The following is a 25,049-nucleotide window of genomic DNA, read 5'->3' on the forward strand; positions in this document are numbered from 1 at the left end:
TTTGACAGTACATGTGTTCTAGCAAAAGCTCTGTATTAGAAATAAGCACTGGAAAAGCGCTTTATTATTCTACTACTTTTTAGTTGTTGTTCTACAGTTACTTAGCTTTACTCTGTATTCTTCCCCAGGTGACTTCTTTAGCCTATGTGGATTGGAGAATGGGGAATGAATGCGAAGCTGTTGGAAGTTTGAGTTCTAGATTTCAGAAATTCTGCATGCAACTTAGCATTTGTTACACAGCTAGAACATTTTCATGTGTCTTGTCCCTTCTCCTCCATGTATTTACTGACTATGCAGGATGACAAATCTAGAGATGGTTTTCTGGAGAAAACTCAAAATTAATCCTCTGCTGCCCACTCGAAATGATTTTGACCATCATTGTTAATAATATTTCATAAAACACAGATGTGAGGTGTTGTCATCAGTCAGGCTGATGTTCTTAAACTAAAATCTAGTAAAAGGCTCTCTGTTTATTTCACATATGAGTGTTCATGTTAAGACAAAGCTGTCTTATTTCTCTCTTACAAGGACTGTTCTGTGTCTCGTGTAATTAGTCACACTTGTGTCTCTCTGGATATGGACACAAGAATTCCTTGGAGTATCACAATTGAACCAGGAAATATTTGCCCTACTACAATTGTCCTAACAATTGAAATCTAGTTATGGCTACTGCTAGATAAAGGGTATTGGATGCATCTAGAAATTGGGTGGTATGAATATGCCACATCATAGTCAGACAGTACATCTGTGGAGGGTAACTGATGTGCTGCAGGGTTGCACTTCAGCTTACTGTTTGATGTAGATAGGCACGCCCATTATAGTGGCCACTCTGCTTGCTTCTTCCACAAGACTGACACTGGGGTTTCTTCAGTATCCGTGTTGAAGAAAAGTACTCTTCTGTGGTTTTTGTTTTTTTGTGTTGCTCATTGAAAAGGAAAAAGATGTCTTAAGCAGTCTGCTTAATTAAAAGTGAAAAGTGGTTCAGAGGCAGGCTCTTGGAATATTCCATGTTAAGGACAACTGCCTGGTGTCCTAGGTCTGAGTGTGCTAGGAAGCTTTCTCTTACAAGGTCTTCTAAACTTGTTTTCCTACTGTAGTTGTTACACTTATTTGCATGCAGAAGACAAGGTGTCTGCTGTTCCTCTGTGTCTGATTGGTATGAAGAAAATGGATAGTACCTTGTGGTGTTTAGACATGTTCAGGTTAGTCCCAGAGATAGGAGTGTGTACATGCATTTTTAAATTCTGGATGTCTTTTGTATTTTTAAGATGCAAACAAACCATACCAGTGGTATGCTGGGGAGGGTGAGAGACGTTTTCTTAACTTGACAGCAAGTTAAAGGAAATTAGGAGAAGACATGAGTGATCAGTTCCATACACATCATTTCATATCTAATATTCAGATGATCAATGTAAAATCCACTTAATTTTTTTTACTAGTTTTGCAACAAAATATTTGAGACTGTCAGCTGAAACACTCCTTTAATTTGCTTCTGAGAGCACAGATAAAGCATTGGATTTCATTCTTTTTTTTAGTCGGGGAATTTGACGCTGGTGACTTGTTGACTGTGAGACTTTACTCCTTGTTACAAGAACGTTCTCTCTTCATTTTCCAAAGTTCTGTACAGTGTCACATGCTTTGATACTTTGAAAACCAGTGTGTCCTAACACACAAAATAGAGAGAATAAGCAAAGACAAACTCTTAGAGGAATGAAGAGTCTTCTCGTGAATTTAGTTACTGATTTCTCTTACTAATATAGATCTTTAGAAACTGGTATTGAATGTTGATGTTAAGCTAGAGCAGTCATACAGCCTAATTGGCTTTTTTGCACACATTTTGGAAATCTGCACATGGACAGTGAAAATCATGAATAGTTTTTGCCCTGAATTCTGATAGTTCTCACTGTTTGCTTGGGCTTTTGGATCCTCTCATCCTCTTGGCTGAAATTGCTATTAAGAAATGCTTACATAATCTTGTTCAGATCATGGAGTTAATCTTGAATGGGTAACCCTTTGCTTTTACTAATGGTGAGGAAAGACCTTTAATGTTATAATCAATCTGTTTGATAAGTTATTTATTAAATTAGAAATATGCAGCATATTAAAAAAACAAAACAATAGCACACCAGTTCATCTGTCACATATCTGCTGATTCCTATGCTCAGCTGTAGTGGAGACTTCTAGTTTACTTTGTCTTTCTTCAAACTACTTTTAGAACTGTCAATGAAACTAATTCTGTGTGTTCAGGCTTTCAAATACTTAAATGGTTCAAACAAAGGTATTCCTCTGAAGCAGTAACAGCTCTAAAAATAGCATTTGATACCTGTTCAAAATTTGTGCCCAGTAGTTTCTTTCTGCTTTGATCTGTTTGAATGAAGGTTGGATGGTCTCTATAGTGTCTCAAAACACTGGGATTGTCAAAACATCAAAAACAGGTCATGTGATGGCACAGATGTAGATCAGACCTTATTTTAAGGGATTATTTTAAAAAAAATAAATAAAAATTATTTAAACAATGAAAGATTTTATATTATTTCATTAAATACCACAAGTGAACTGTAAGCGATGTTGCTTTTTGCTTTGTTTGCATAATTTATGGAGACCAGATTTGTTTAAAAAAAGCAGTTGCTCTTCTGAGTAAACTCAGTGGTTTTTGCAGTCATGGTAACTTTTTTTTCTTCAGGCCACAGTGGATATAACAAATTAAAACCTTTACTTGACAATTATCCTTTTGGGAGTTCCTTCATGCACCTTGAAATTATATTTCTAGAATATACTGTGTTTGGAAAGCTTGGGAAAAAATAATAGTGACAATTTCAGAGTCTTAAAATCTTGAAATTATGCAAATGTGTTTTGCTGGTTTAGTCCTTAGCATATGCTTTGTGCTTGAACAAAATCACACGTGTAAAACCTGACCAGGCGTTGAATAATATTTCAAAAGACTTCTGTGTAGACATTTGAGCTGCTTTTGAATCTCTTTCATTTTTTCCCCATAAATGATATCGTTGGTCAATGTTGTTGGATTTAATACTTATTTTGGCTGATTTTTTAGCGGTCTATAATTTTCTGCTTACTGCATAACATCTTAATTTTTCTGTTGTGAAGATCATCAGCCATCTCAGTGCTGGAAATCAGTTTATGTGAATAGAAATAAATGTAGTTCTACCTTAAGCTGTGCTGATACGTGTTTTTAAAACAAAGCTGCAAACCAGCAATCTCATATGCACTGTTTGTGGCCACTGTGAATGATCTATCAGTGAACAAGATATTTACTTAATTCTTGATAGGTCTCAATTGTATCTGAAGCAAGTCTCCTGTGATTCTCGTGCGAAAAAAAAAATTGAATTTGTGAAGTTCTTATGATCCAAGTTCTTTAAAGAATTGTTATTATCCTGCTAATGGTTCCATTTCCTTTGGTTCACAGTTAAAGATAAAAACTTCACTATTCTGATGGCTTAATGAGCTTCCTTAGTGAGCAATGTGGCGTTAGTGGGTATTTCTAACTTGTGTTGGGAGTTCAGCTGTTGTGTAAATTCACTTCATGTTTACATTCTACAAGGAATGTACTTCTCATAGTTTGAGTATTAACTGTAAAATAATGCAGGACACGAATATAAGTGGGTTTTAATATGACTTGTGATGAATTCATCCAAAACTGCATCTTAGTGCAACTGTATCTTATAAGCAACAACAAAAAAACCCTACTTTGTACAATCGAACTAGATTTGAAAATATTAAATCTATTTGTCCAATCAATCTACAGGTCAGTTAAGTTGGACTGAGTTGTATCAGATACTGCTGTCATCTTTGAGTGAGAAAACAGAGAAATGACTGCTTATGAGACTTTGTTCAAAATATTAAAAAAAAAAAAAAAAAACAACCAACAACAGTTAAGATTCAGGTTTTTTTTTTAGGGATGAAAAATGCTTGTAGCTTCTTAAGTAAAAAAAAAAAAAAAGCAAAAAGCCTTGTAACTTTCTAAGAATGTGTATTTGTCTTGGATGAGCTGCCTAGCATATTCATTAAGTTGCAAGCAATTTCAGCACTGTTGAACAATTCTTAAGAACAAATAAGAGCAAAATTTGTTGACTTTTTTCAAAAGTCATTAATTTGTATACCCAGAGAAATAACTATTTCCAGATAATGCAAGAAAACTTTATAAGCACTTCATATTTTTATTTAAAGAGTTTATAAAAAAAGAAAACACTCTTCTGGGGGGAAAAAAAAAAAAAAAGAATAAGCTGAAATATGAAGGATAAAATTTACCTCTACTTTTCCTTCTCGTTTTAGGGCACGGTCAATGGTGTGCTGCTGGTGACGCCAAATAATATAATGTTTGATCCTCATAAAATGGACCCTCTTGTCCAAGAGAATGGCTGTGAAGAGTATGGCATCATGTGTCCCATGGAAGAAGTGATGTCAGCTGCTTTGTATAAGGAAATTATGGACAGCAAAATTAAGGATTCATTAAGCATGTAAGATAGAACAGTATAATAAATGAGCTTTGAGTAAAATGAACTCTATCCTAATGGCTGACCATACAAAGCTAGCACACAAACACATTTTCTTTTGTTTTCCTTAAGAACATTGAAGATTGGCTTGAACAGGTCTTGGAGAAATTTTGATTTGTCCTCATTTCTCACACTTGCTATACTGTCAGGGCTGCTCTGAAAGTAATGCCTTGTATTTTATTATGTTACGTAGCAATGTCAGAAGCAGATGTTCAAGGAATGGCAGTAGAGGTTGAATCTTCCCTTGAATATCCCACTGCATGCTGTTGCTGTGTGACAGATGGTAGCAGAGGGGCAGTCTTGTCAGTGGTGTCTGATGTGGAAGTGTGAATAGAATAAAAGTTTGCCATTGAATTCCTCCATGGAAAAAAATGCATTCATTGACATTCAGTAATATTTACATAAACGCTGAGAAAGCCAGAGAGTGGATGTGAGTACTCTGAGATGGTGCGTGATGTGCTTCAACTGTGGCAACATTGGGTCAACTGCTGGTGTTGAATTTTGCGAGTGTGGTATTTAGGCTGCTTACTCTTCGCTGGTGAAAATGCATAGCTAGTGATGGTGACTGTATTGAAAGATAAAGTTATGTAGCTAAAAGTTTTCTCTATCAGATAGTGCTGTTGTGTTCTTTGTATCTGTACTTTCCATGGAAATAGGAGGCATTACTTTTGGATCAACCTACGTATATAGAATCTCTTCCACATAGATGGGTTTTAACTTCCTCTGATGGTGGGAACAATGGCAAGAGGTACCACAACACTTCTACCATTTCCAATTTAATTTAATAATTTTAAAACTGATGCAAAGAGTAGAAAAACTCAACCTTTAGCTTTAGATATAAATCCTTTATGTAGCACTTTCTACTTTTCAAAGTAACATTTGCAACTTCTCACTCTGTTAAGTATCTAGAAGATCAGTTTTCTAAGGCTGGAGTTTTTATGACATATTTTTTCCCTTTTTTGGCTAGACAAAAAGCTTTGTGATCTAGAATTGTTTGAAGTGAACAAGATGAATTTTGATTGATGAGCCTTCATTGCAGGTGTTTGTTGTAGGCATTCAAAGCTCTTTTTGAACAGCAGTATAAAAAAATCTTTATTCATTTTTTTACCTAGTTTTTAGATACCTATTATTTACATTTTCCTCAGAAATAGTACAACTTGAATATTAAAACATCTGTAAGAAATGATGAAATAAAAAAAATCATGGCACATTTACATGCCTGAAAAGCACAACTGTGCAGGCTACTTAATCATCTAACTACAGGAAAGTGTACAAAATTGTATCAATATATGTATGAGAGAATAAAGCTGTTTGCTTGATGTAGCTATTAAAAATGTAACCATCTTCAATAAAGGGATGGTAGCTTAATGATACTGAGGCTTAAAGATACTGAGATCTAAGGTATAAAGCTACTCAATTTTGAAAAATGACTTTTGAAATGGAGGAGTTCTCCATTTAGAGGTAGCAGGTTAAGCACATTTCTTGATGATCATAAGTGCTCTGATATCTAGAAGAAATAACTTGTATATTTTTTTTCCAAAGCATGGCCTCAGCAGAGACATACTAATAGGCTGGTGTTTCAACATGGCTTAGTTTGCTCATTTATGGGAGTTTTATTTTCCAGATTGCACTTAAAAATGGTTCATCTTAGTGCCTAGTTTCATTAACATATAGTGCAGGTAATGAAGTTAAGATACAAGTAACTTTTTTAATCTATTTGGATAAGAAGATTGCAGTTGTGAAACAAGTCTTTTTTTCCCCAGCCTATTTGGTTTCTTAATGACTTAAATTTGATTCATGACTTCACCTTATGTACACTGCAGGTTTTTTACTTCTATAGTACATGTGTTTTCTGTTTTGTTTTGCCTCTAATATAAATGCATGTGAAATGAGAAAACATACTTGATAAGTCTCATTTCATTTGCAATCTTATATGCTTATCATTCTATCAACTTTATAAACTATTAAATAGGAAGCTAATATAGCCTTTTTTCAATTTCAGCTCTTCTATACCTTAAATTAATGAAAATCTGAGGCATATCTATAAAGTTTTGGGAAAATGAAATTCAAATTTCTGATTTATAGCTATAGCTAATTCTGACAAGACCTTTAATGTCAGTATCTGAGCTAGCACAGTCTTAACATCAACCTCACATTGAACGTTGAGTAAGAGAATGTGGATGTTTTGTGAACATCCTATATTTCAATGATGTCTCAGTGAAATCAGTAACTCAAATTAAAAGTTCTGTTGAGATGTGAAATGGAGCTATCATTTTTCAGGATGGGGAGGTTGGTGGCCCTGCCTGTGGTGAGGGGTTGGAGTTGATGATCCTTGAGGTCCACCCAACCATTCTGTGGTTCTTAAGTGTTTGAGACTAATGTGCTTCGTAGCAAGGGATCTGCATTTTAGAATTCAAGTCAAAAATATGCTTAAAGATGACAGATTATTTATGAAGGTTGTGTACTGCTAAAACTTCAACAGTTTTTTTTTTTATGAATTCTGATGTAGATAAAGTTGAGCAAGTTCACAGCCTACTTCTCATTTTCTAAAACCTGGAGATTTCGAGTTGACTTACTTCTGAAGGCAATTTTGAATAGGATAATTTCCCCCATGGGAAATAAATTCTTACACATGTGCTTTTGTCTTTCTCCTTGTCAACACCTGATGTCTGTTATTCAGACTGTTGAGTTGCAGCAACTAGTTCAGGATTTATTTTGCTTAACAGTGATAATCTGAGTTAGATACCTGATTTTAGCTTGGTGGCCTTCCAGTACTTTGAAGGGAGCATATAAACAGGAGGGGGAACGACTGTTTATGAGGATAGTGTGTTAGGGCTGTTTATGGATAGTGATAGGACAAGGGGGAATGGTTTTAAACTAAGATGGGGAAGGTTTACGTTAGATATTAAGAGGAAGTTTTTCTCTCAGAGGATGGTGACACAATGGAACAGGTTGCCCAGAGAGGTTGTGGATGCCCCATCCCTGGTGGCATTCAAGGCCAGGCTGGATGTGGCTCTGGGCAGCCTGGTCTGGTGGTTGGTGACCCTGCGCACAGCAGAAGAGTTGAAACTCTGTGATCATTGTGGTCCTTTTCAACCCAGGCAATTCTATGAGCATATTAATCACTGTTTATTTTCTAGAGGCAGAATGGTAAGATCTTGATAAAACACACCATGATGGTTCCTGTTTTATGTTGACTAGTTGAGGCAAGGTTAGACTAAATGACTTCTGCATTGTCTTACCAGGGAGCTGGGTGTAAAGTTGATGCTAAGTGAACAGATGTTCAGAGATACATTTTTTTGATAGTTAAACCTTTAAAGATTGTGAAGGATATCTACTTCTAGAGATGAGGGTTGTGTGGGGTTTGCCAATCCCTTCTGCCACCCTCATTTCTTTTGTTTTACACTTTAAGAATCTCACACGAGTTCTCTGGTTTCAAAAGATCTTTTCTTTGCTAAAGTAATGTGAAATTTGGGAGTTGCATCTATGTTGTACTGTCAAAAGGTCTGCCATAAGATTACTATTAAATATTATGCAAGCATACTTACACATTTCTTACTGCTGATGTTTGCTGGAAAAATTTTTTTTATACTGAAATATGTATTTTTTTAATATTTAGTAAAACTAAAGAAAAAAAGCTTGACATAATAGTCACCTGCTATCGTAATGTCCTTGCTTGCTCAACAGAGATGTAGAACAGCTGTCTGTGAGGGAACTTTGCCACTCCAAGAAAGCTGCAAAGAGCAATACAGAAGAATTGAATTCCAGGATTGGGGATACAGGCAATGACAGCGCTAGCACTGCTCCGAGGAGTACAGAGGAGTCTCTTTCAGAAGACGTGTTCACAGAATCAGAACTCTCTCCAATACGTGAGGAACTTGTTTCTTCAGATGAGCTTCGACAAGACAAATCTTCAGGGGCATCATCAGAATCTGTCCAGACAGTAAACCAAACTAGTGCAGAATGTTTAACAACCATTTTGGACTTGAAAGAAGCTGGCAGTGACTTAAAATCTAGTGTTGAAATGGTTGTGAATGTTAAACAGTTAGATACCCACAGCGTGGGTTCAGAAGGTGCAGAGATGTCTGTAAAGAGTGGACAAGAATCTAGTGAAAGCATGGAGAACAGCTTTCAGCAGTCTTTGCAAGGATCGCATGTTAGTGAAGAATGTGACAAAGAGACACCAGTGAGCAAAGATCAAGACTCCACGCTAGGAAAAGAGTCAGAGAGTAAGATGAGAGAGGAATGTCCACATTGTGAAGGTGCCACAGACTCTAAAAAGTTAGAGCCAACTAGGAAGGGAAACACAGAGAAAGAGCAAGCTCAAGACTCTGAGGCAGAAGTTGAGGAACTTCGCAAACTCTGGAAGTCCCATACTATGCAACAAACCAAACAACAAAGAGAAAATATGCAGCAGGATTCACAAAAAGATATTAGTCAGAAAACTGTGACTTCAGGAGATGGGCAATCAGAAGGTGAGCCAGTATTTATGGATATGGTGTTAGCCTTCATATGTGCTCTTGAGAATTGGCTTTACTTTCCACTCCGTGGAACATATCCCCATATATAGCTTATTTTTCACCAGTGTGCAAATTTATCTATCCATTCTTACATAAACCAGTGGAAAGATATTGCTTAGGAAACTGATAATGTGGGTACCTTTACTGACCCTTTTCCTTACCAAGGTTATTTTTATTTAAATTGGTATCATTTTGTAGGGGAAATTTCAACAAACATATGCAATTAGATCCATGATGATTAGGTCACTATAGAGCTCAGAATCAAAAATGTTCATTAGTAGTGACCTAACTGTTGCTTAGATTTTAGTTTTAGACTTGGTGTATTTGTGTATGAGTGAATTTCAAGGAGTGACTTTAAACTCACTTGTGTCTTGTATACCTTGTTAAGTTTTATGTTTTGAGCAGCAAACACTGGAGGTTTAACGCAGCACAGAGGCTTAAATTGGTCTTAGAAGATTCACTAATATTCTGTATTACATTCATACTGACAAGATCAAGGCTGAACACAGGAAAAACACTTCTCAAAGTAAATAGGAGCAAGGTGGTAAAAATAATGTGTGAAACTAGGATCATTAGATTTAAAGGAGTGGCCTTACTCTTCTGTGAAGATGAATCCCTAGGATTGTTAATCAAAAGTTAGCTTAAAGCTTAAGAGATTTAATTTCTATTTATTTTAAAAAGTAATAATTCAGAGGTGATTCTTCATGTATTACCTCTTTTTACAAAATTCTTTGTTACTTTTTGATACTCTATCATCTTACTAACAAAACTAATGGTTTGAATTGTGCAGTATTTTCAGACCTCTAAAGAAAACTTAATTTTAATATGTCACGTGCTAAAAGAGTGTGGTTGAAGAGATTATGGAGGTCAACTTGTTTTCTTTCATAACTGAAATCGGAGATTGTATTGAGTGATTCAGACTTCTTTGTTTTTCTCCCCCAGTTAAGAAAGTAACTGTACGTTGAATTTGGAGCAGATTTACAGTAGCATCATTATGTAATAGGTTTGGTTTTGTATCTTAAATAATTAAGGAAGCTGTCTAGCCAAAATGTTGGTAAACTAGTTGCTGGTTATGACTAAAAAAAAAAAAAAAAAAAAAGGTGAACACAAATATACTCTGCCACTGTAGCTGCTTTTCTTACAACTGAGTATTACCTGTGGTTCAGCAATATTGAATACTTTTGTCATGTTTTTTTTTCTCCTGAAGATTCTCATTTGGTGATACTGTAAGCTTTTCATACAGAATGAACTGTGCAGTCACAGTGTTTGCGGGGGAAAAATGTCTCAGAAACGTAGGTATAGAAGTTGGCCTTATGGAGGCCATTGTGCATTTCCTATTGGCTTGCATATATTGCCTTACCAAATTTACTGTTTTATTTGCATCCATTAATTTCTATTTCATAGTCTAGATAGAAATTTCATGCAATTTGTACTAGTTTCATCTATAAGCAATTTTAGATAAAAATCAGAGTAAGAGGATGGATCTGTTCCTTAACGTGTAAGTCAGCAAACACTAAATTTCAGACACTTCTGTTAGCAGTAGATTATCTCACTAAAAGATTTTCACCATGAATATGTCCAATCTATTGATCTCAAATTCTGAATTAGTCCTATAAGAGTTTTTTTTATCATTGTCACCTAAGTAGCTGCCTTGTTTACTGAACGTAGCAAGGATTTAAATTTCTGCTCTTAATTTCTGCTCGTCTGTGGGATTTTTGAGCACCTAGGATTTGCAAACTGTCATTTGTTGTTTGCTAAAATTAGCAATTTGCTAAAATGTTTTTCGGTTAGAAATTAATCATGTGTTAGTTGTTCTGAATGTTGAACAAGTGATACATAATAACTAAGACTTTGTAGTAGCTAAAAAGGCCTCCAAATTTTTGTAACTCATGTATTCTTCCTTGTTTCTTTGTGATGCTCTAAAATTAACAATTAGAAACTAGTTGTAGGTGGTGCCTTAAAAAATTATAATGGTCAGAGTTCCTTACACAGTGACAAAGTTCACACTCAAATTCAGTGGAACAGCTGGGTCTTGTGTGTATTTAAATCATACGATTATCTTTTGGTTTTTGTGCAAAAATAATTCTAAAATATTACTGAAGATTAAGTACATGTTAAGTAACGGTGCAGTTTTATAAACTTTATGGTGAAAATCAGGCTGAGAAAACATACTGTTGAGATGTTTGTAGATCAAAAGGTGATGTTTACTGTATGAGTATTCTGCATGGTCATTGAAGGTAGACTGCAACTGTAAATAGCAGGTGAGTCTTTTAGAGAACTGAAACACATATGCACATGTAACACCAATGTTATGCTACATCACTTTGTGCTTATAGTTGATTATCAGAACTCTGGAAACTTCCATTTTTTCTTCCTTCCTTTAAAAAGCTTTTTCTTATGGATGGAACATATGTCATAGGATTTGGGTGACTGATCTCTCAAAGAAATAATTTTGAGAAGGTTTCTTCCTTAACCCTATGCTGACTTGACAATCCCAACCTTGAGAACAGTTCTTGAACAAACCTCATAGCAATAGCAGAAAGAATCCCATGCTGCAAATTCTGGTATGCTTTATCGTGAAGTGATGGTCATACATCTGAAACATTTGAAAGGGCTGACAAAATAAATTCATCTTTGTTGTTCAACAGCATTGCTAGAATTTCTCTTCCTTGTAGGAGAAGCAGATATGTCTGGCATGTGTACTTATTTAACATTGTCATCTTTGCCATGAGTATGGTATGTCTTCAGGTGTGAGCTATTCCTGAATCAGTGCTGAGGGATATGCATTGAGAGTATCTTCTGAAATACTTTTAAGCATGGTTGAATGATCAACTTAATATGAAATGAGGTCAGAAGCAGAATTATTTCTAATGTCCGGATATGCTGTGCTGTGAAGTTAGTTCTGCTAATGATACATCTTAACAACAAAAAAGATTGCAGTATTTACCTGCCCTTATATTACCTCATCTCTTATTACTTATGCTTACTCATTCTACTTACTTACTATGTATAGGAAATTAGCCAGTCATTCTGTTAAGCAATATTGTATGTTGTAGGTAGCTTAATTTTTCTTTACTAATAGGTTCTTCCCTTACGAAAGAAAAACGAAGACATCGATCTCACAAGTTTTTGTGTCTCAAGGTTGGAAAACCTATGAGAAAAACATTCGTCTCACAAGCAAGTGCATCAATGCAACAATATGCTCAGAGGGATAAAAAACATGAATATTGGTTTGCTGTTCCTCAAGAAAGGTAAGAAAGGAGGGGGACTTGTAGGTCTTCCACATCTCTCCCCCCTGTGCTCTGTTCTAAAGTCTTTACTGACTGTGCGTAAAGAAACACAAAAATCCCAACAGTCCAGGATGTTCTGTGATTCTGTTATACTGATTATTGGTTTGTACTGAATACCTCGTTACCATATCAGAGCTTTGCCTAGTTACTTGCAGGTTGGGTCAGTACTCCCTGTAACGAGTAAATAATGAAAGAAAAATTAAATTAAGTGAGATCTTGTGTAAGAAGCTAGTTTTGCAGGGAATGCTTCGTCATTGTCTGTGCTTCATACTGCTTGGAAAAAATAGTTGTCTTGAGCTCTGAATTAAAAAACAAGTATTCCATCTAGTTCTTCTGTACAAAGTGCAGCACAGGGTGTTTTTGTTTTGTTCCCTTCCTCCCTGCCCCCTCAAGAAGCAGCTTAAACACATCCAATAGAAATATGTTTAAATGAAATTTCCATGTTCCCTCGCTGATAGTGTTGAATTTTTTGAATGATCTTTTGGTAGTAAACTAACTTATTTTCAACATGAAAATGTGTGTTTTTTTCTTCCCCCCTAAGATATTGTAATTACTTTTAAACAAGGAGCTTAAAAACTAAAATGCAACCCAAAAAAAAAAAAAATCTATCAGATATAGTCTTGTATAAATACCTACACAGAATGATCAAGTCACTTTTCCATCTTTTCTTTTGAGCTGAATGGCATAGAATGTCCAGTTGGGGCACTGCAGTTGAGGACAGATATGGAGCAATTGGAGAGAGTCCAGAGGAAAGCAGCAAGACTAATTAGAAAGTGTAACATATAAGGAAAATTAGAAGTAAGTGGGGTTCTTTAATCTAAAGGAGAAAAGATTTGATTACAAACATGAAACTCATTTCATACATAAGTTGGCTGCAACAGGAAAGGCAATAGTCCTCTGTGAATGGAGGAATATAACAGACTAAAATGCCATTTAAAAAAAAAAAAAAATTGCATTTTCCACCAGTAAGAACTGAGTCTATGCAAATCCTGGTTTTAAGGGTTCATCTTGCAACCCTTCAGCAGAGATAGTACAATTTCTTCACACAAATGTCTGTCCTAACAGTTCTGATATAGCTATTCTTGTCTGGGACACATGGCCTCTTACAGTTACATCCAATTTTATTTTTCTTGTTCTATTCATATTACACTTCATTTAAAGGCAGTCTTTTTTTTTTTTTTTTTTTATAACAATGATATCTTGATCAACTGATAAAGACAATTCTCTCAAGTTTATTTTTTTAGCATAGCAGTGCAAATACTTACCTTCAGCATAAAGCAAAACTTACAGCATATTTCAGAAGTAGTAGTTCTTAGCTTATAGTTTATAGTCATTACCAGGGAGATCAGATAAATGATCTCTCTCTAACTTCTTGGCACATTACCAATCTGGTTATTTACCTTGAATGTCCTCTGGCTTTACAGGTCTCATTGTAGTGGGGTTGTTTTCATAATATAATGTTAAACCAACTTGCTGAGCGCTGCACTGGATGGATCAAAATAATTAGCATCAACTCAATTTTCTTTCACCTAGTGATAAGAAAGAAAATAAGCGTATCAGGAAAGAAATATCATAAAATTCATAAATATAATTTTTATTTGCTTTTTTGGCTGCTGTAACAGTTGGTTTTAAAGCTCTTTTGAAATAAATCTGACTTTTGATCTTTTAAAAACCTACAAGAACCTGGAAAATTAAATTAATAGCTCTGCGTGTGAGGTACTTGAAGCTTCTTTTTCTGTCTTAGAAGTTACCAAGCCTTATGCATCTGAAATGATTTGTTCTTTCTGTTAGTTTACTTTTTCATTATTTTCCTTTATCATTGTTATCTAGAGACCTTAGTTTTAAAGACTGCTGACTTTGAATAACTGATCCTCATCCTAAACCTTCTAAACAAATGCACAGGCAAACAATAGTTGCAGTTGTGTAAAACTTTGCTGCACTGTATCTTTGGCTATTTTTTGAGCATTCTGTTTTACAGAGATTAAGTAAGGGGGGGGGGGGAAATGCAAGTATTGTTCTTCATGCTAATGTGCAGATTGACTGTTTAGTGAGAGATGTAGGAACATGCAAATTCTGTAAATAACTTATGCTGTACAATTCTACCTTTCGAAGCTGTCATTCCATGATGAGGAGATACTACTGGGTTCATTGTGCATCCTTTTCTGTTCACATACAGGAAATAATTAAACAGCATAGACTGACACCTGTTAGGGGTTGTAAACTACTTATAAAAATTTGGGCATTTTGTTTTTTTTTTCCAAACTGGAAAATGGTACCATTTGTGGCAGATAACTTAAAAGATGGTAGTTTACGTGTTACTGCAGTACCACAGATAAACTAAAAACCAGCCTATTGTCTGGTTATGTGCTTGCACATTTTTTAGGCTTATTGCCTCACATATGTAGTGATTTTCATGGTCTGTATACTTTGATACCTGACTTGGGAGTGCTGAGCTATTTTTCAGGGGCAGGGAAAACAGGCATGTTGTAAAAATTTTTGCAGTCCTATGTACTTAACTGTCCATGTACTTCTAAATTAAAATTTAAAATGTAATGCTCCGTTTTGGTTTTGAAAGTTGTTTCAGTTGGAAACAGAACGTTCCAATGGTTGAAGGACTGTGCTTGTGCATGAGAACACAGCTAGTCATTGCCAACTTGCTTCTTTTTTCCTCCAATTTCATGAAATTAAATGCAAGCAAATAATAATAACCTACAATAGTATAATGGTTAGTTTTTTTACAAATGTAATCTAGTAAAATTTAGTAAAACAAAGTACCTCATGTTAAAATAAAAATAGGGTTTTATGATTGCGTAGCCCGGAAGTTTACAATGTTTTTTTTCTTTTGTGTCGTTACTTGATTTCTCTAGGACAGATCACCTGTATGTCTTCTTTATCCAGTGGAGTCCAGAGCTATATGCAGAAGATACTGGGGAATCTCTTCGAGAGCCTGGATTTATAGTTGTAAAACAGAAGGAAGAACCTGAAACTATTGAAGAATCTACTACTGAAGATGCTGCTAAAGAGTGGGAGGTAAGAAAGAACAGTGTCAAAAACACAAAACTAGTATTTTAATAATATTCTTATGAAAATAAACATATTCGTAATAAGAAGTACAAAGTGATGTACTTCTGTCTGCTTACTGTAATCATTATTGCTTAATTTATACCATCCTGATGCTTTGCTCTAACATGAGGTCAGGCAACATTTCACGGTTAAAGTCCATTTTGTCTGAGGCAAATTAAGTGAATAAAAATAAAAACCTCACACTACAATGTGATTACAGCAGAGAAGGTTTAACATTGATGAAGCAGACTTAATTTTCAGTCTAACTGACGTTCTGATGATACGTATTTCTTTATTATGCATTTGTCTAAAAATATTGGTAAGCCTCAAAACTTAGTGAGGAAAATTAATCTACTAATGAAATGCTTTTCCAATAACCCAGTAAAGAACTTCTCAACTATTGTAACCTTTCAATACATAAATATGTTGCATGGATTTTAGTAATATACTGTAACTGAAGCTATTTTCAATGAACACATCCTGTGCGAATCTGTGTCCACTGTGTTTCTATGGACACATCTTTACATGTCTGTAGTTGTTTCTTAGTGTACATACAGTAAAAACATATGTAGTCTTGTGCGTTCAAGTGTCGGTCAGAAATTGTGGTTCTTATCAAATTGTTTAAGTATCCAATCAGCAGTGATTGCTTTGAGTCTCAGGACAGCAATTGCAGTATCTGACTCTAAGCTGGATTTTTTTTATATAATTTTCCTGTTGGAGGCTACTGAAACTGAACATCTCCATTCTTGTGTTTTATGTAATGTGAAGAAGCTTTACAAATGGCCATGGCCACTTTATAGGTAATAGTTTTCTTAGCCTTAGCAGTTAGAACACGAGTAGAATTCTTAATTCAAATGTGTCACTTAGCATGAAGTATTAAGCTGGTGTTACAGCTGATGGACTACGTGGAGGATTTTGCTGAGATACTGATGTAAATACATTGCATGGATATCTGATTGAATCTTGAGATTTTCAGGTTTTGTCTTGCTCAAGTACTGTTACTACTAATGCATGTTTTGATATTAACTCTAGCTCAAAGCCCTTTTGATGCTTTAAAGCCTTGCTTTTTGGGGCATGGATTGGACTGGCAACTGACCAATTTTATTAAGGCACAATCTCTCAATGAACTTTTTGATAACAGGATGTTAATAGAAGTACAGAACCATTTCCAGAGAAAGTAGGGCAAGTTTTTCTTCAGGATTAAGCTTGCAGTGTGTTAGGATTTATCTGTGAAGCTGCTAGAGGCAGTCTTCTCCTTAAGCGTGTTAGTCACCATAAAATGAAGTTGTCCCTTCAGCTTTTATTTAGATCTCCTCTGGAAACAATTGTAGACAGTACTTAAAAATGCTATTATTCCTATTTGTGGCGTGTGGAGATTATCTGAAATGTGGTTCACATAATCTAATCCAGGAAACAATTGGGAAAAACACTATTGAAATGTTTGACGCTACCGGGTGATTCAACCTGTTATTTACAAATGAATTACAGTGCTTTTAAAATGTGTGCTACAAAGTACCAGCAGACAGAATAATAGTCAGCAGACAGAATTGTGGCTGCTGTTATGCCCATTATTTCCACTACTGGTTTGTTCTGTTTCGTTTTTGTTTGTTTTTTTTTTTTCAATTTCAGTGAATGCATTTCCTTTCTATAACCTACCGAACTTTTTCTCCCAGCTCTTGATCCTGATTTCATCCAAAGTAACAGGAGAACAATATCACTGACACTTCAGTAGAGCTGGGTTGTTCTTTTTTTATGGACGTTGACTTGAAGAATAATTGCCTTCTTCAGAATACGTGGTAGGAAAGCTTGGAGTAGAAAGAAAATGGAAAATAAAAGCTTTATGTACAAATATATGACAAAGCACTATTGATCTTTTTTCTGAAAGAGGAAGCTAGTGGAGTAGTTTTCTGAAGGTAATATCTCTGCTGTTGTCATGTGGTACTCCAAAAGTAGAGACAGTGAAGAGGATTAATGGTTAATCTAGATGTTTGCAGCTGTGCTTTGAGAGAGTTGTGATTGTCTGATAGTCCTGTATTGGCACATCTAGGTGCAGCTTTTTTAGTGAGAGACTGTAAGGAATTACTGTGATTTTTGTTTGTTCAGTAGAAAAAGAATTAATGGAAAAAGGAAAGCGAAGACCTTAACATAAACAGCATGTGGAAATGTGCGCTTTCTTCTGCGGTCTGCATGGTTTGGTTGCCATGGAGTAAGTTAGCAGGTACAACTTCTGCTGATGTACTGGCAAGAGGATCAAGACTCCTGCCATCAGATAAACACTACTTTCATCAAATATGAAATATTGAGAACTTAAAAGTATTTCAGAAAAAAAGCCTATGCTCTTAAGTCTTTGGTTCTTTGGGGTATTATCCTCATCTTCTTTTGCATTCAAGTGAATTTGTAGCATTCATCAGGGAAGAGAATGTTTGGTTGTTCTGGCGAGTCTTGCTGCAGTCTGTACTGAGTTGGTTGGGGTTGTAAGACATTCCTACATGAAATGGCAGTATTTTGAGATTAACTAGACGAAGGAAAAAATGGAAAACAAGTGTGTACACAGAGGTTTTTTTTAACACATTAAGAGTGTAGTACAGAGTTGTTTATGTTCTACTGAACCTGCGCATTCATAAAGATGCATCTTGCAAAACCTGCTAATGAATGTTTTTCTTCAGAAGTTGAGCATAAATAGGGCCCTGTTCAAACCTTTTGAGAGTCAGTGGGTCCTATCTGGGGAGAATGGTCAACTGCAAAGAATATTCAGAGTAGTGTATCTAGATCTGTACTCAGAGGAAGTTGCTGTCTTCCAAGAACTTAAAGCAAGGGAAAGGTGTTGGAGAGGAGACAATGAAAATTACTGTGTAAGAATGCATAATGGAGAAATGACGTAATTTGTGCTTTCCTATGTTTTTTTAATATAAATTTTTGTATGTCCTGTTTGTCTTATTGAAGTACTAATTGATCTCTTCAGAGAATTTTAGATTTGATTGTAGAATAAATCAAAACTCTACTGACGTGAGATACCACAATTAAGTGCCTTTATTAGGTGAGGTAACACTAAATTAAGTGTCATGCAATGTTGGAAATACGATTTTTCAGCATAAATCCTATATCTGGTCATCAATTAGAATGCTGACAGGAAAAATGGAATTATTCAGTATGGACAGAGCTAAATTCTGAGACAGAGCTAATTTCTAAGACATCCAAAAGGTTCTAAGCAGTTTTGATGACATCAGTTAAAGAAATATGTTTTTTATTAAGTATTTTAATAGAAATAAACAGAAGAATTATTCTGTCTTGAAACAGTTAATTGTATGAAGTACTGATTCCTCCTTTCCCTTTGCACTTCCCTTTGTCATCAAATCTTATTGCAGTTTTCCATGATTGAGTCATACTTCAGATCTGCATGAATCTTAAATAATGATCCATAAGAATGCTGAGAACAGGAAGCTCATTGTCTTAGGACCTTCAAGCTAGTCTTAAAGTAGTTAAGCTGAACTGTTACAATGGTATCCATTAGTGTATCTGTTGTTTGGTAACACAGAAAGCCAGATTGTTTTGAAGCTGACTTGAAGTCTGCTTCCCAAGTGAAGCAAAGCTGATAGATGTTTGCAGCCAATTTTCCCAGTTTCCTGAATCATTAACAAAAGAGTTTTCAGAAATTCAGTTTGTTTTTATGGAAAAATGAATGTCACTAACAGGATAAAGACTCCAAGTGAAGTAAAAGCAGAAGGATTTTCAGGATTAGGATATTGGATATAGATGTGAAGTTCTTTACTTGATCTGGATGGTAGCCTGTGACACTACTGTAGTAAAATGGGCCTATCAGTGAACATTGCTGTCTCTCCTTACAGAAACTTAGGGCTTACTTACACTTAATAGTATGTTTTTTATGAATTTATTTCCATTCTCTGTTCTGTATTTTCTAAATAAAGCACCCGCTTGCCATGTCTTATAGCACAATGACCACACCACATTTTAAGATGTATGTGAGAGGAGATAATGCAGATCAGCAGAAAGCAGGAAGTCTGGAAGGTGTAGAGTTGTTGATATTAGAAATGTTGTCTCTTAATCAACTAACAAATACATGCCATACTGACTTTTTTATATTATGTGCTATTTTGAAATCATTAGATCTCTATCATTAAGTAACAGTTAATGGGTTTCGCTCTTGGTCTGGGCAGTGAAATTCTTATGAATTTCTGTGATTGAAGAGAAACTGGCAGCAGTTAACATAATGCAGTGCCTTTCATAGAAACTGGTCACTTGTTCTTTCTTTTGTATTTAACTCAGGTAATGTAGAAATCTGAACTTTTGTGGTTAGGGTATTGCTTTGCTCAAGTTGTTTTCTCTACTTAATCTGCTCTGAAACTATTTTTGAATGTGTGTATTTTGAATACATGGAGCTATTCTCCTGTAGCTGGAATCCTGAACATGAAATTGTAACTGATGGTTTTTTCATGCATTTGAACTGAGGTAGTCCTTGTGATAGGAATTGAAGCTGAATCATACGATTAAGAATCTTAATCGTAGTATAGAGACTCCTAATGGATTTCAAAGTGCCTCTGGAAATGCAGAAACTTTTGTGGATAAGAAAATGCCTTTATTTTTTTACAAACTGTTGAAAGAAAGGGTAACTTAAATTAGATTTCCTTTCTTAAGGAAGTATTATTAGCCAGCAAGGCGCTGTGCCAGTCAGTGCTGTACAGTGTACCCTATGGTACTGCTGAGTGTTTCTTGCAGGCAGACCAGAGTTAATCACAGTCTCACTTCAGTCTTCAGCTTCTTAGTCTATGTACCAGCAGAAGTTGTTGCATCAAAGATGTTCAAACATGCAGATGTTCTGGAAGGCAGAGTTGTTGTTTTGCTTAGGAGCTAATACCTGAAATGTTGTTTATAGGCTGAGACATCATTATTTCTAAACTTGACACAGTTTCCAAATTTACGCGAAAGGCTTTTCATACAGAATAGTTGGTCTACTTCTTACTGAGAGGTCTGATATCTTTTTCAGAATCTCTGCAGCAGAGGTGAAAGAAGTTTGCTCCCAATTTTGTAGATCTTGACAACTTGTGTGTTTGCGGATTTAATATGCAGGATATACATGTCTCATCAGATTTGTCTTCCTAAGCCAAAAACAAAACAAAAAAACAGCAGTATTGATAATTCTAGTGTTGCATTCAGTTAGATTATAGCAGTGTATATGGAAGCTTTGCTATTTTAACTGCTGCTTGAGTGAGCTTTCAGTCTTTACTTTTTTCTTTTGGACTCTTTCATGATAGGAGTTATTACAGTCTGGGAAACATGTCTATTAGATTTAATAAGTAGCAACCTCATCTCTTTAAGAATGCATTCAAATAAGTACATACATCACTGAACATGAAACCAATGTCAGTGTTTGTTATTCATGTTCGTTCCCAGAAAAGACAACACAGCAGTGTGAAAACAACCTTTCTTCTCATCTGGAAAAATGCAGACGGCCAGTAAATTGCAGTGAAGACACTTAAGCAATATACAGTGTGGTTCCTGTGATTTGTTTTCCTCACCTTTTAGGATTGCTTCTGAAATTAGAGGATTAAATTGTAGAAACAGTCTCATTTTGCATAGTGCCTCAGTTTTCCTAGGAGAGACATTTGTAGCTTTTTGTCATAGAACTTGAGTACCTACAAAGCTGCATACACAAGAAGTTTTAAAACAGAGTAATTTCTCCCAAAAGCACATTTGGGCATCTCTGGACTGACTTCCCTCCTGTAAGAGGAAAAGAGCAGGAGAAATACTTAGTTACTAAGGTGATACCATTCAAAAGTGTATGCATATTACATATAAGGATTGTAGAATTCAATTTCTATCTCTTTGGTATCAGGATGTTGTTAGTTACAAAATGAAACAGAATAATGCCGTCTAACCAAATTGCAAAGGTATTTCACACCCTACATCCTGTTTTTCTCAGTGTGCTGCTCATCCTGTTTTTTGCTTGAGGTTTTGTAAGCTGATAACTTTGAATGTTGCATGGCCAATGTATAAATTCATTTGAGGGAAAATATAACATCTCATAAATTGTGTTGGTTTGTACTTTTTCTTTCTCTTTTAAAGACAGATTAATTTATTAGAAAAATAATGTATACCTGTTGTTAAAAAGGCCTTGTATGTTTCTGCCTTGAATGTTAATTGTGTAGAGATTTTGCTTAGCTACGAACTAGTAATGACACTAACAACTCTATCATTTGATACAAGTAGATGCATTTTGTTGTGTTCTGTTGTCTGGGTAGTAAATAGGTTGATGCTCCTAAATGTGTGCTGCAGATACATTGGGTCTGAGCTGCTTTTCCTTATCTGTTTAATTATGAATTTCTCTGGCAAGGCATGTATCAACTAGCAAAAAGATGCAAGGTTCTGGTTCAATTTAACAGATTAGCAGTAAAACCCAGAAATGCACCAAAAGATAAAAGAACAGTTTATTTTGTCTTTAATTAGAGAATGCTCCTGGGGTTGAGATTCTTAGATGAGCTCTTTTCCTCTAATAGAAATTTATCTTCTAGCCATAGAGGGGGGGAAAAAAATGAAGGAGCAGAATGAAGGTCATTCACAAGACAAAGCATTTTGTCACTTCTGTGACTGCACTGCTTCACAGTGATGCCCGGACTCTTGTTACCTGCTTTGTACGTGCCTTCCCCTTCCAGTGTACTCCCAGCTGTAGAGCAGCTACCAGCTGATGGCCAGAGCTGCTGGAAGGCTGAACATCAAAACAAGGTCAGCAGGCAGACTGATTTGGAAAAGTCTCTGGTGCATTTACTCCTGTTAAACTTCGTAATTCTACTTAGGTGAGAAAGTAAGCTTTCAGATCTCACCAAGCAAGTTCATTGCTCTTATTTTTCTTTTGAGCAAGATGTAAAAATCCTTTTGAGAAGCTCTTGGTTGGAGCTGCTCTCATTTCAAGAGGAACTAGAAACATTCAAACGTACAACATTTAAGTTATTTTAATTATTTTAGATTTAGAAAAAGAAAAGTAGGAAAGTTCTAAAATCAAAACTATGTGATGGCCTGCATTTATAGGCTCTTCCTCTGGTTTTGGAGAAGCAATGTGTTAGCTAGGGTTTGGGAGGAATTTATTGTGTTATTTTCGTAAGGGAAACAAAGCTGAGGGGGAGTTACTTCTGTGATTAGCTTTCTCTTTTGCCTCAGATACATTTCATCAGGCATTTTGAAAGAAAGAAATGGACAGTATGCAGAAAATCTAAGCTTGGCCTGTGGATTTATTTCTTGCAGATTTTCTTACATGTATTGTAGGTTTTTTTAACATGAAACAATTTTAATTCAGTCTGTACAGTGTGTGTTGCTTTATCCTTAGGCATTAGCTCTCTTAGTGATTTAAAAAACAGTAAATGAGGTTTTATTTGAATCTTACACACCCAAATACCATATGAGTTCTTCTGCAATGGCAGGTTTGAATGTGCCAGTAATTTAAAAAATAATAATAATAAAATAACGCTCTTCCTAGTAGTTTTCGTAAGTTGGAACAAAGTCTCTAAAGAGTTACAGAGTTACCAACTCCTAAGAAACTTTTTTTTTTTTTTTTTTGGAGAAAGTGAAACATCCATCTGAATTGTATTAACAGGGAACCCCATATAATGAGGTATTTCAGAGTGTGCTTTGCTGTATAGTTAAGTGTGAGTTCTGCTATTGTTTTCCTCAGCTTAGCGTTCTTGGCTTTTAGATCAGAGCAGCTGCACAAGTGATCGATGTGTTAATGCTGTGCTGCTGTCTGCTGCTGCCTTTGCTTGTTCACTATTTTTTCCTACGACTAGGAGAGCTGAGGTAGAGAAGGGGGAATAAAGCCTGCAAATGCTCCTGCTCCTGCATTCCTCTCAAAGGAATGCTTTAAGTATTACAGCTGAACACACTTATTTAAACATCCTTAAAGGAAAATAAATTAAAACACAATTCCAGAAAAAATAAGAATTTAGCATCTAGAATACTTTAAAACCTTCAGAAATTTACTACTTATTGAACTTTAACCAGTGTTGGAACACCAAGAGAAAACTGACCGTTTGTATGTACTTGTGAACAGTAGTAAGACAAACTTGTTTTAATACTGAATGTGAATTTGTTGCTGGTAGAATTTGTTAATAATGAGTGGTAGTGTCACAATTTCATAAACAGCTGCTAATTTAGTATTTCTGAGTATTGTGTACAAAAAAAACTAAGTTCTGTATCTTTAAATATTTTAGCCTTTCAACAAACTCGTTCTCTGCAACCACCCTTGAATACAGGAAACCTTTCTTTTTCTGTACCGTCATCATTTGGGATGCGACTCCCCTACTGTACACTTGCTCATTTGTTCCCTGCCATGTCAGTCAAACCTGCATCTAGCAGCCTATCCTGTCACCATTGTGGGGCTCTGTCCGTGCCTGGAACTGACTGCAGGTAGAGAGAATGCTTTCAAACATCTTCTAATCATTCTTTTGTCTCCTTTTAGAAGGGAAATGGCTCGTCTCTGGCATGTAAAAAGGGGAAGAAAGCATAAGCTAGTTAATCATAAATATGGTCTGGTAATTTTTAGTGTAGTACGCTTGTTATTTCATTCTCATATTGTGCTGGTGCATAGACAGTTTCTGAAAGTTTAAATTTAGAATGTGTAAACAGGATATGAAGTCAGATATGCACTCAAAAACAGTGAATAATTTATCAGGTGTATAGTTTAATTGCTGATATTCCACTGACACTAGATGAGCAATTACTTTGAAAGTTAGGGGACTATAGCAGTTCTAATGCTGGTAGGTTTTGGTGTTTTCCTCACTTCTGGACTAATACATCCTATATCAACAAAATCTTGATTTGTAGTTAAATACATTTATTTGTAACATTTATTTGTAATTTGCATTAGCGTTTAAGAGTAGAAGTGTAAATCCAAGCTGCTGTTGCTATATAGTTTCTTAGGAGTTATTCAGCTGTGTTTCTGCTGATGCTTCTGGCTTCATGGTATTGTGTGCTGGCTGTACTTGCATCTGTAACAAAGGGAGGGGGGAAAGGCAGAACACTGTTCTGATACTTCATTAGATTTATTATAGTAACCATATATTTTTCTGTATTGTTTTGTCCAGGAAGGCTTAAATTTGCAGTAGAATTTAAAAAAAATAATTGTCAGACTTGCAGAGCAGTAATGTCTTGGAAAGGGAGGAAGCAATCTTGATAATGTACTTGTGCTTTATGAGCTGGCAGACCTGGAAGAATATTATTTTTCCAATTATTTTTAATTCAGACTGAGAGATTTTTTTGCTATCTTCGTAAGAGTTGGAGATGCACATTTCTGGTGTGTGTATCTTCTAAATATAGAGAAACAGATGCATCTTTTTTTTCTTTTAATATAGGAGTAGTATACCCCGTTGCAAGTATTCCCTTTTGTGTTAGCCAAAGTCACATATGCTAACGAAAGCATGGCACATTCATGCAAAAGTGATAATCAACTCCTCCAGAGAGTTTGATCAGTGTGAGAGCCTGACCTATAGGAAGGCTCAATTTTGAGGATCTTCTCTGCTGGGAGAGTTGCAGAGAGCAATTTTCTCTTATATAAAACAAAGTTGGTAAGAAAAAAAAAGGATGTAGAAATAACTAGGGGGACGAATATTCTAATGCTACTATGTTGACAGGAGATGCTGTATTTTTTTATTTTTGTTGTT

At 35.5% G+C, this 25,049-nt stretch overlaps 1 protein-coding gene across 11 annotated transcripts in view; it reads left to right on the forward strand.

The window, feature by feature from the left end:
- The window catches only part of OXR1 (oxidation resistance 1), a 239,046-nt gene that overhangs the window by 195,248 nt on the left and 18,749 nt on the right, over positions 1-25,049 (forward strand). For all 11 annotated transcript variants that reach the window (XR_008211428.1, XR_008211429.1, XM_052704675.1 and 8 more), the window contains 4 exons: positions 4,291-4,475; positions 8,199-8,986; positions 12,114-12,282; positions 15,189-15,351. Coding sequence is in view for 9 of the 11 variants with exons in the window: in XM_052704675.1 (XP_052560635.1) it covers positions 4,291-4,475; positions 8,199-8,986; positions 12,114-12,282; positions 15,189-15,351 (1,305 nt within the window). In the remaining 2 variants the exon portion in view is untranslated. The remainder of the gene's footprint in view (positions 1-4,290; positions 4,476-8,198; positions 8,987-12,113; positions 12,283-15,188; positions 15,352-25,049) is intronic.

This window comes from Tympanuchus pallidicinctus, unplaced genomic scaffold, assembly GCF_026119805.1.
Source record: "Tympanuchus pallidicinctus isolate F22 unplaced genomic scaffold, pur_lepc_1.0 scaffold5, whole genome shotgun sequence".
In the NCBI taxonomy this organism is placed as follows: domain Eukaryota; kingdom Metazoa; phylum Chordata; class Aves; order Galliformes; family Phasianidae; genus Tympanuchus; species Tympanuchus pallidicinctus.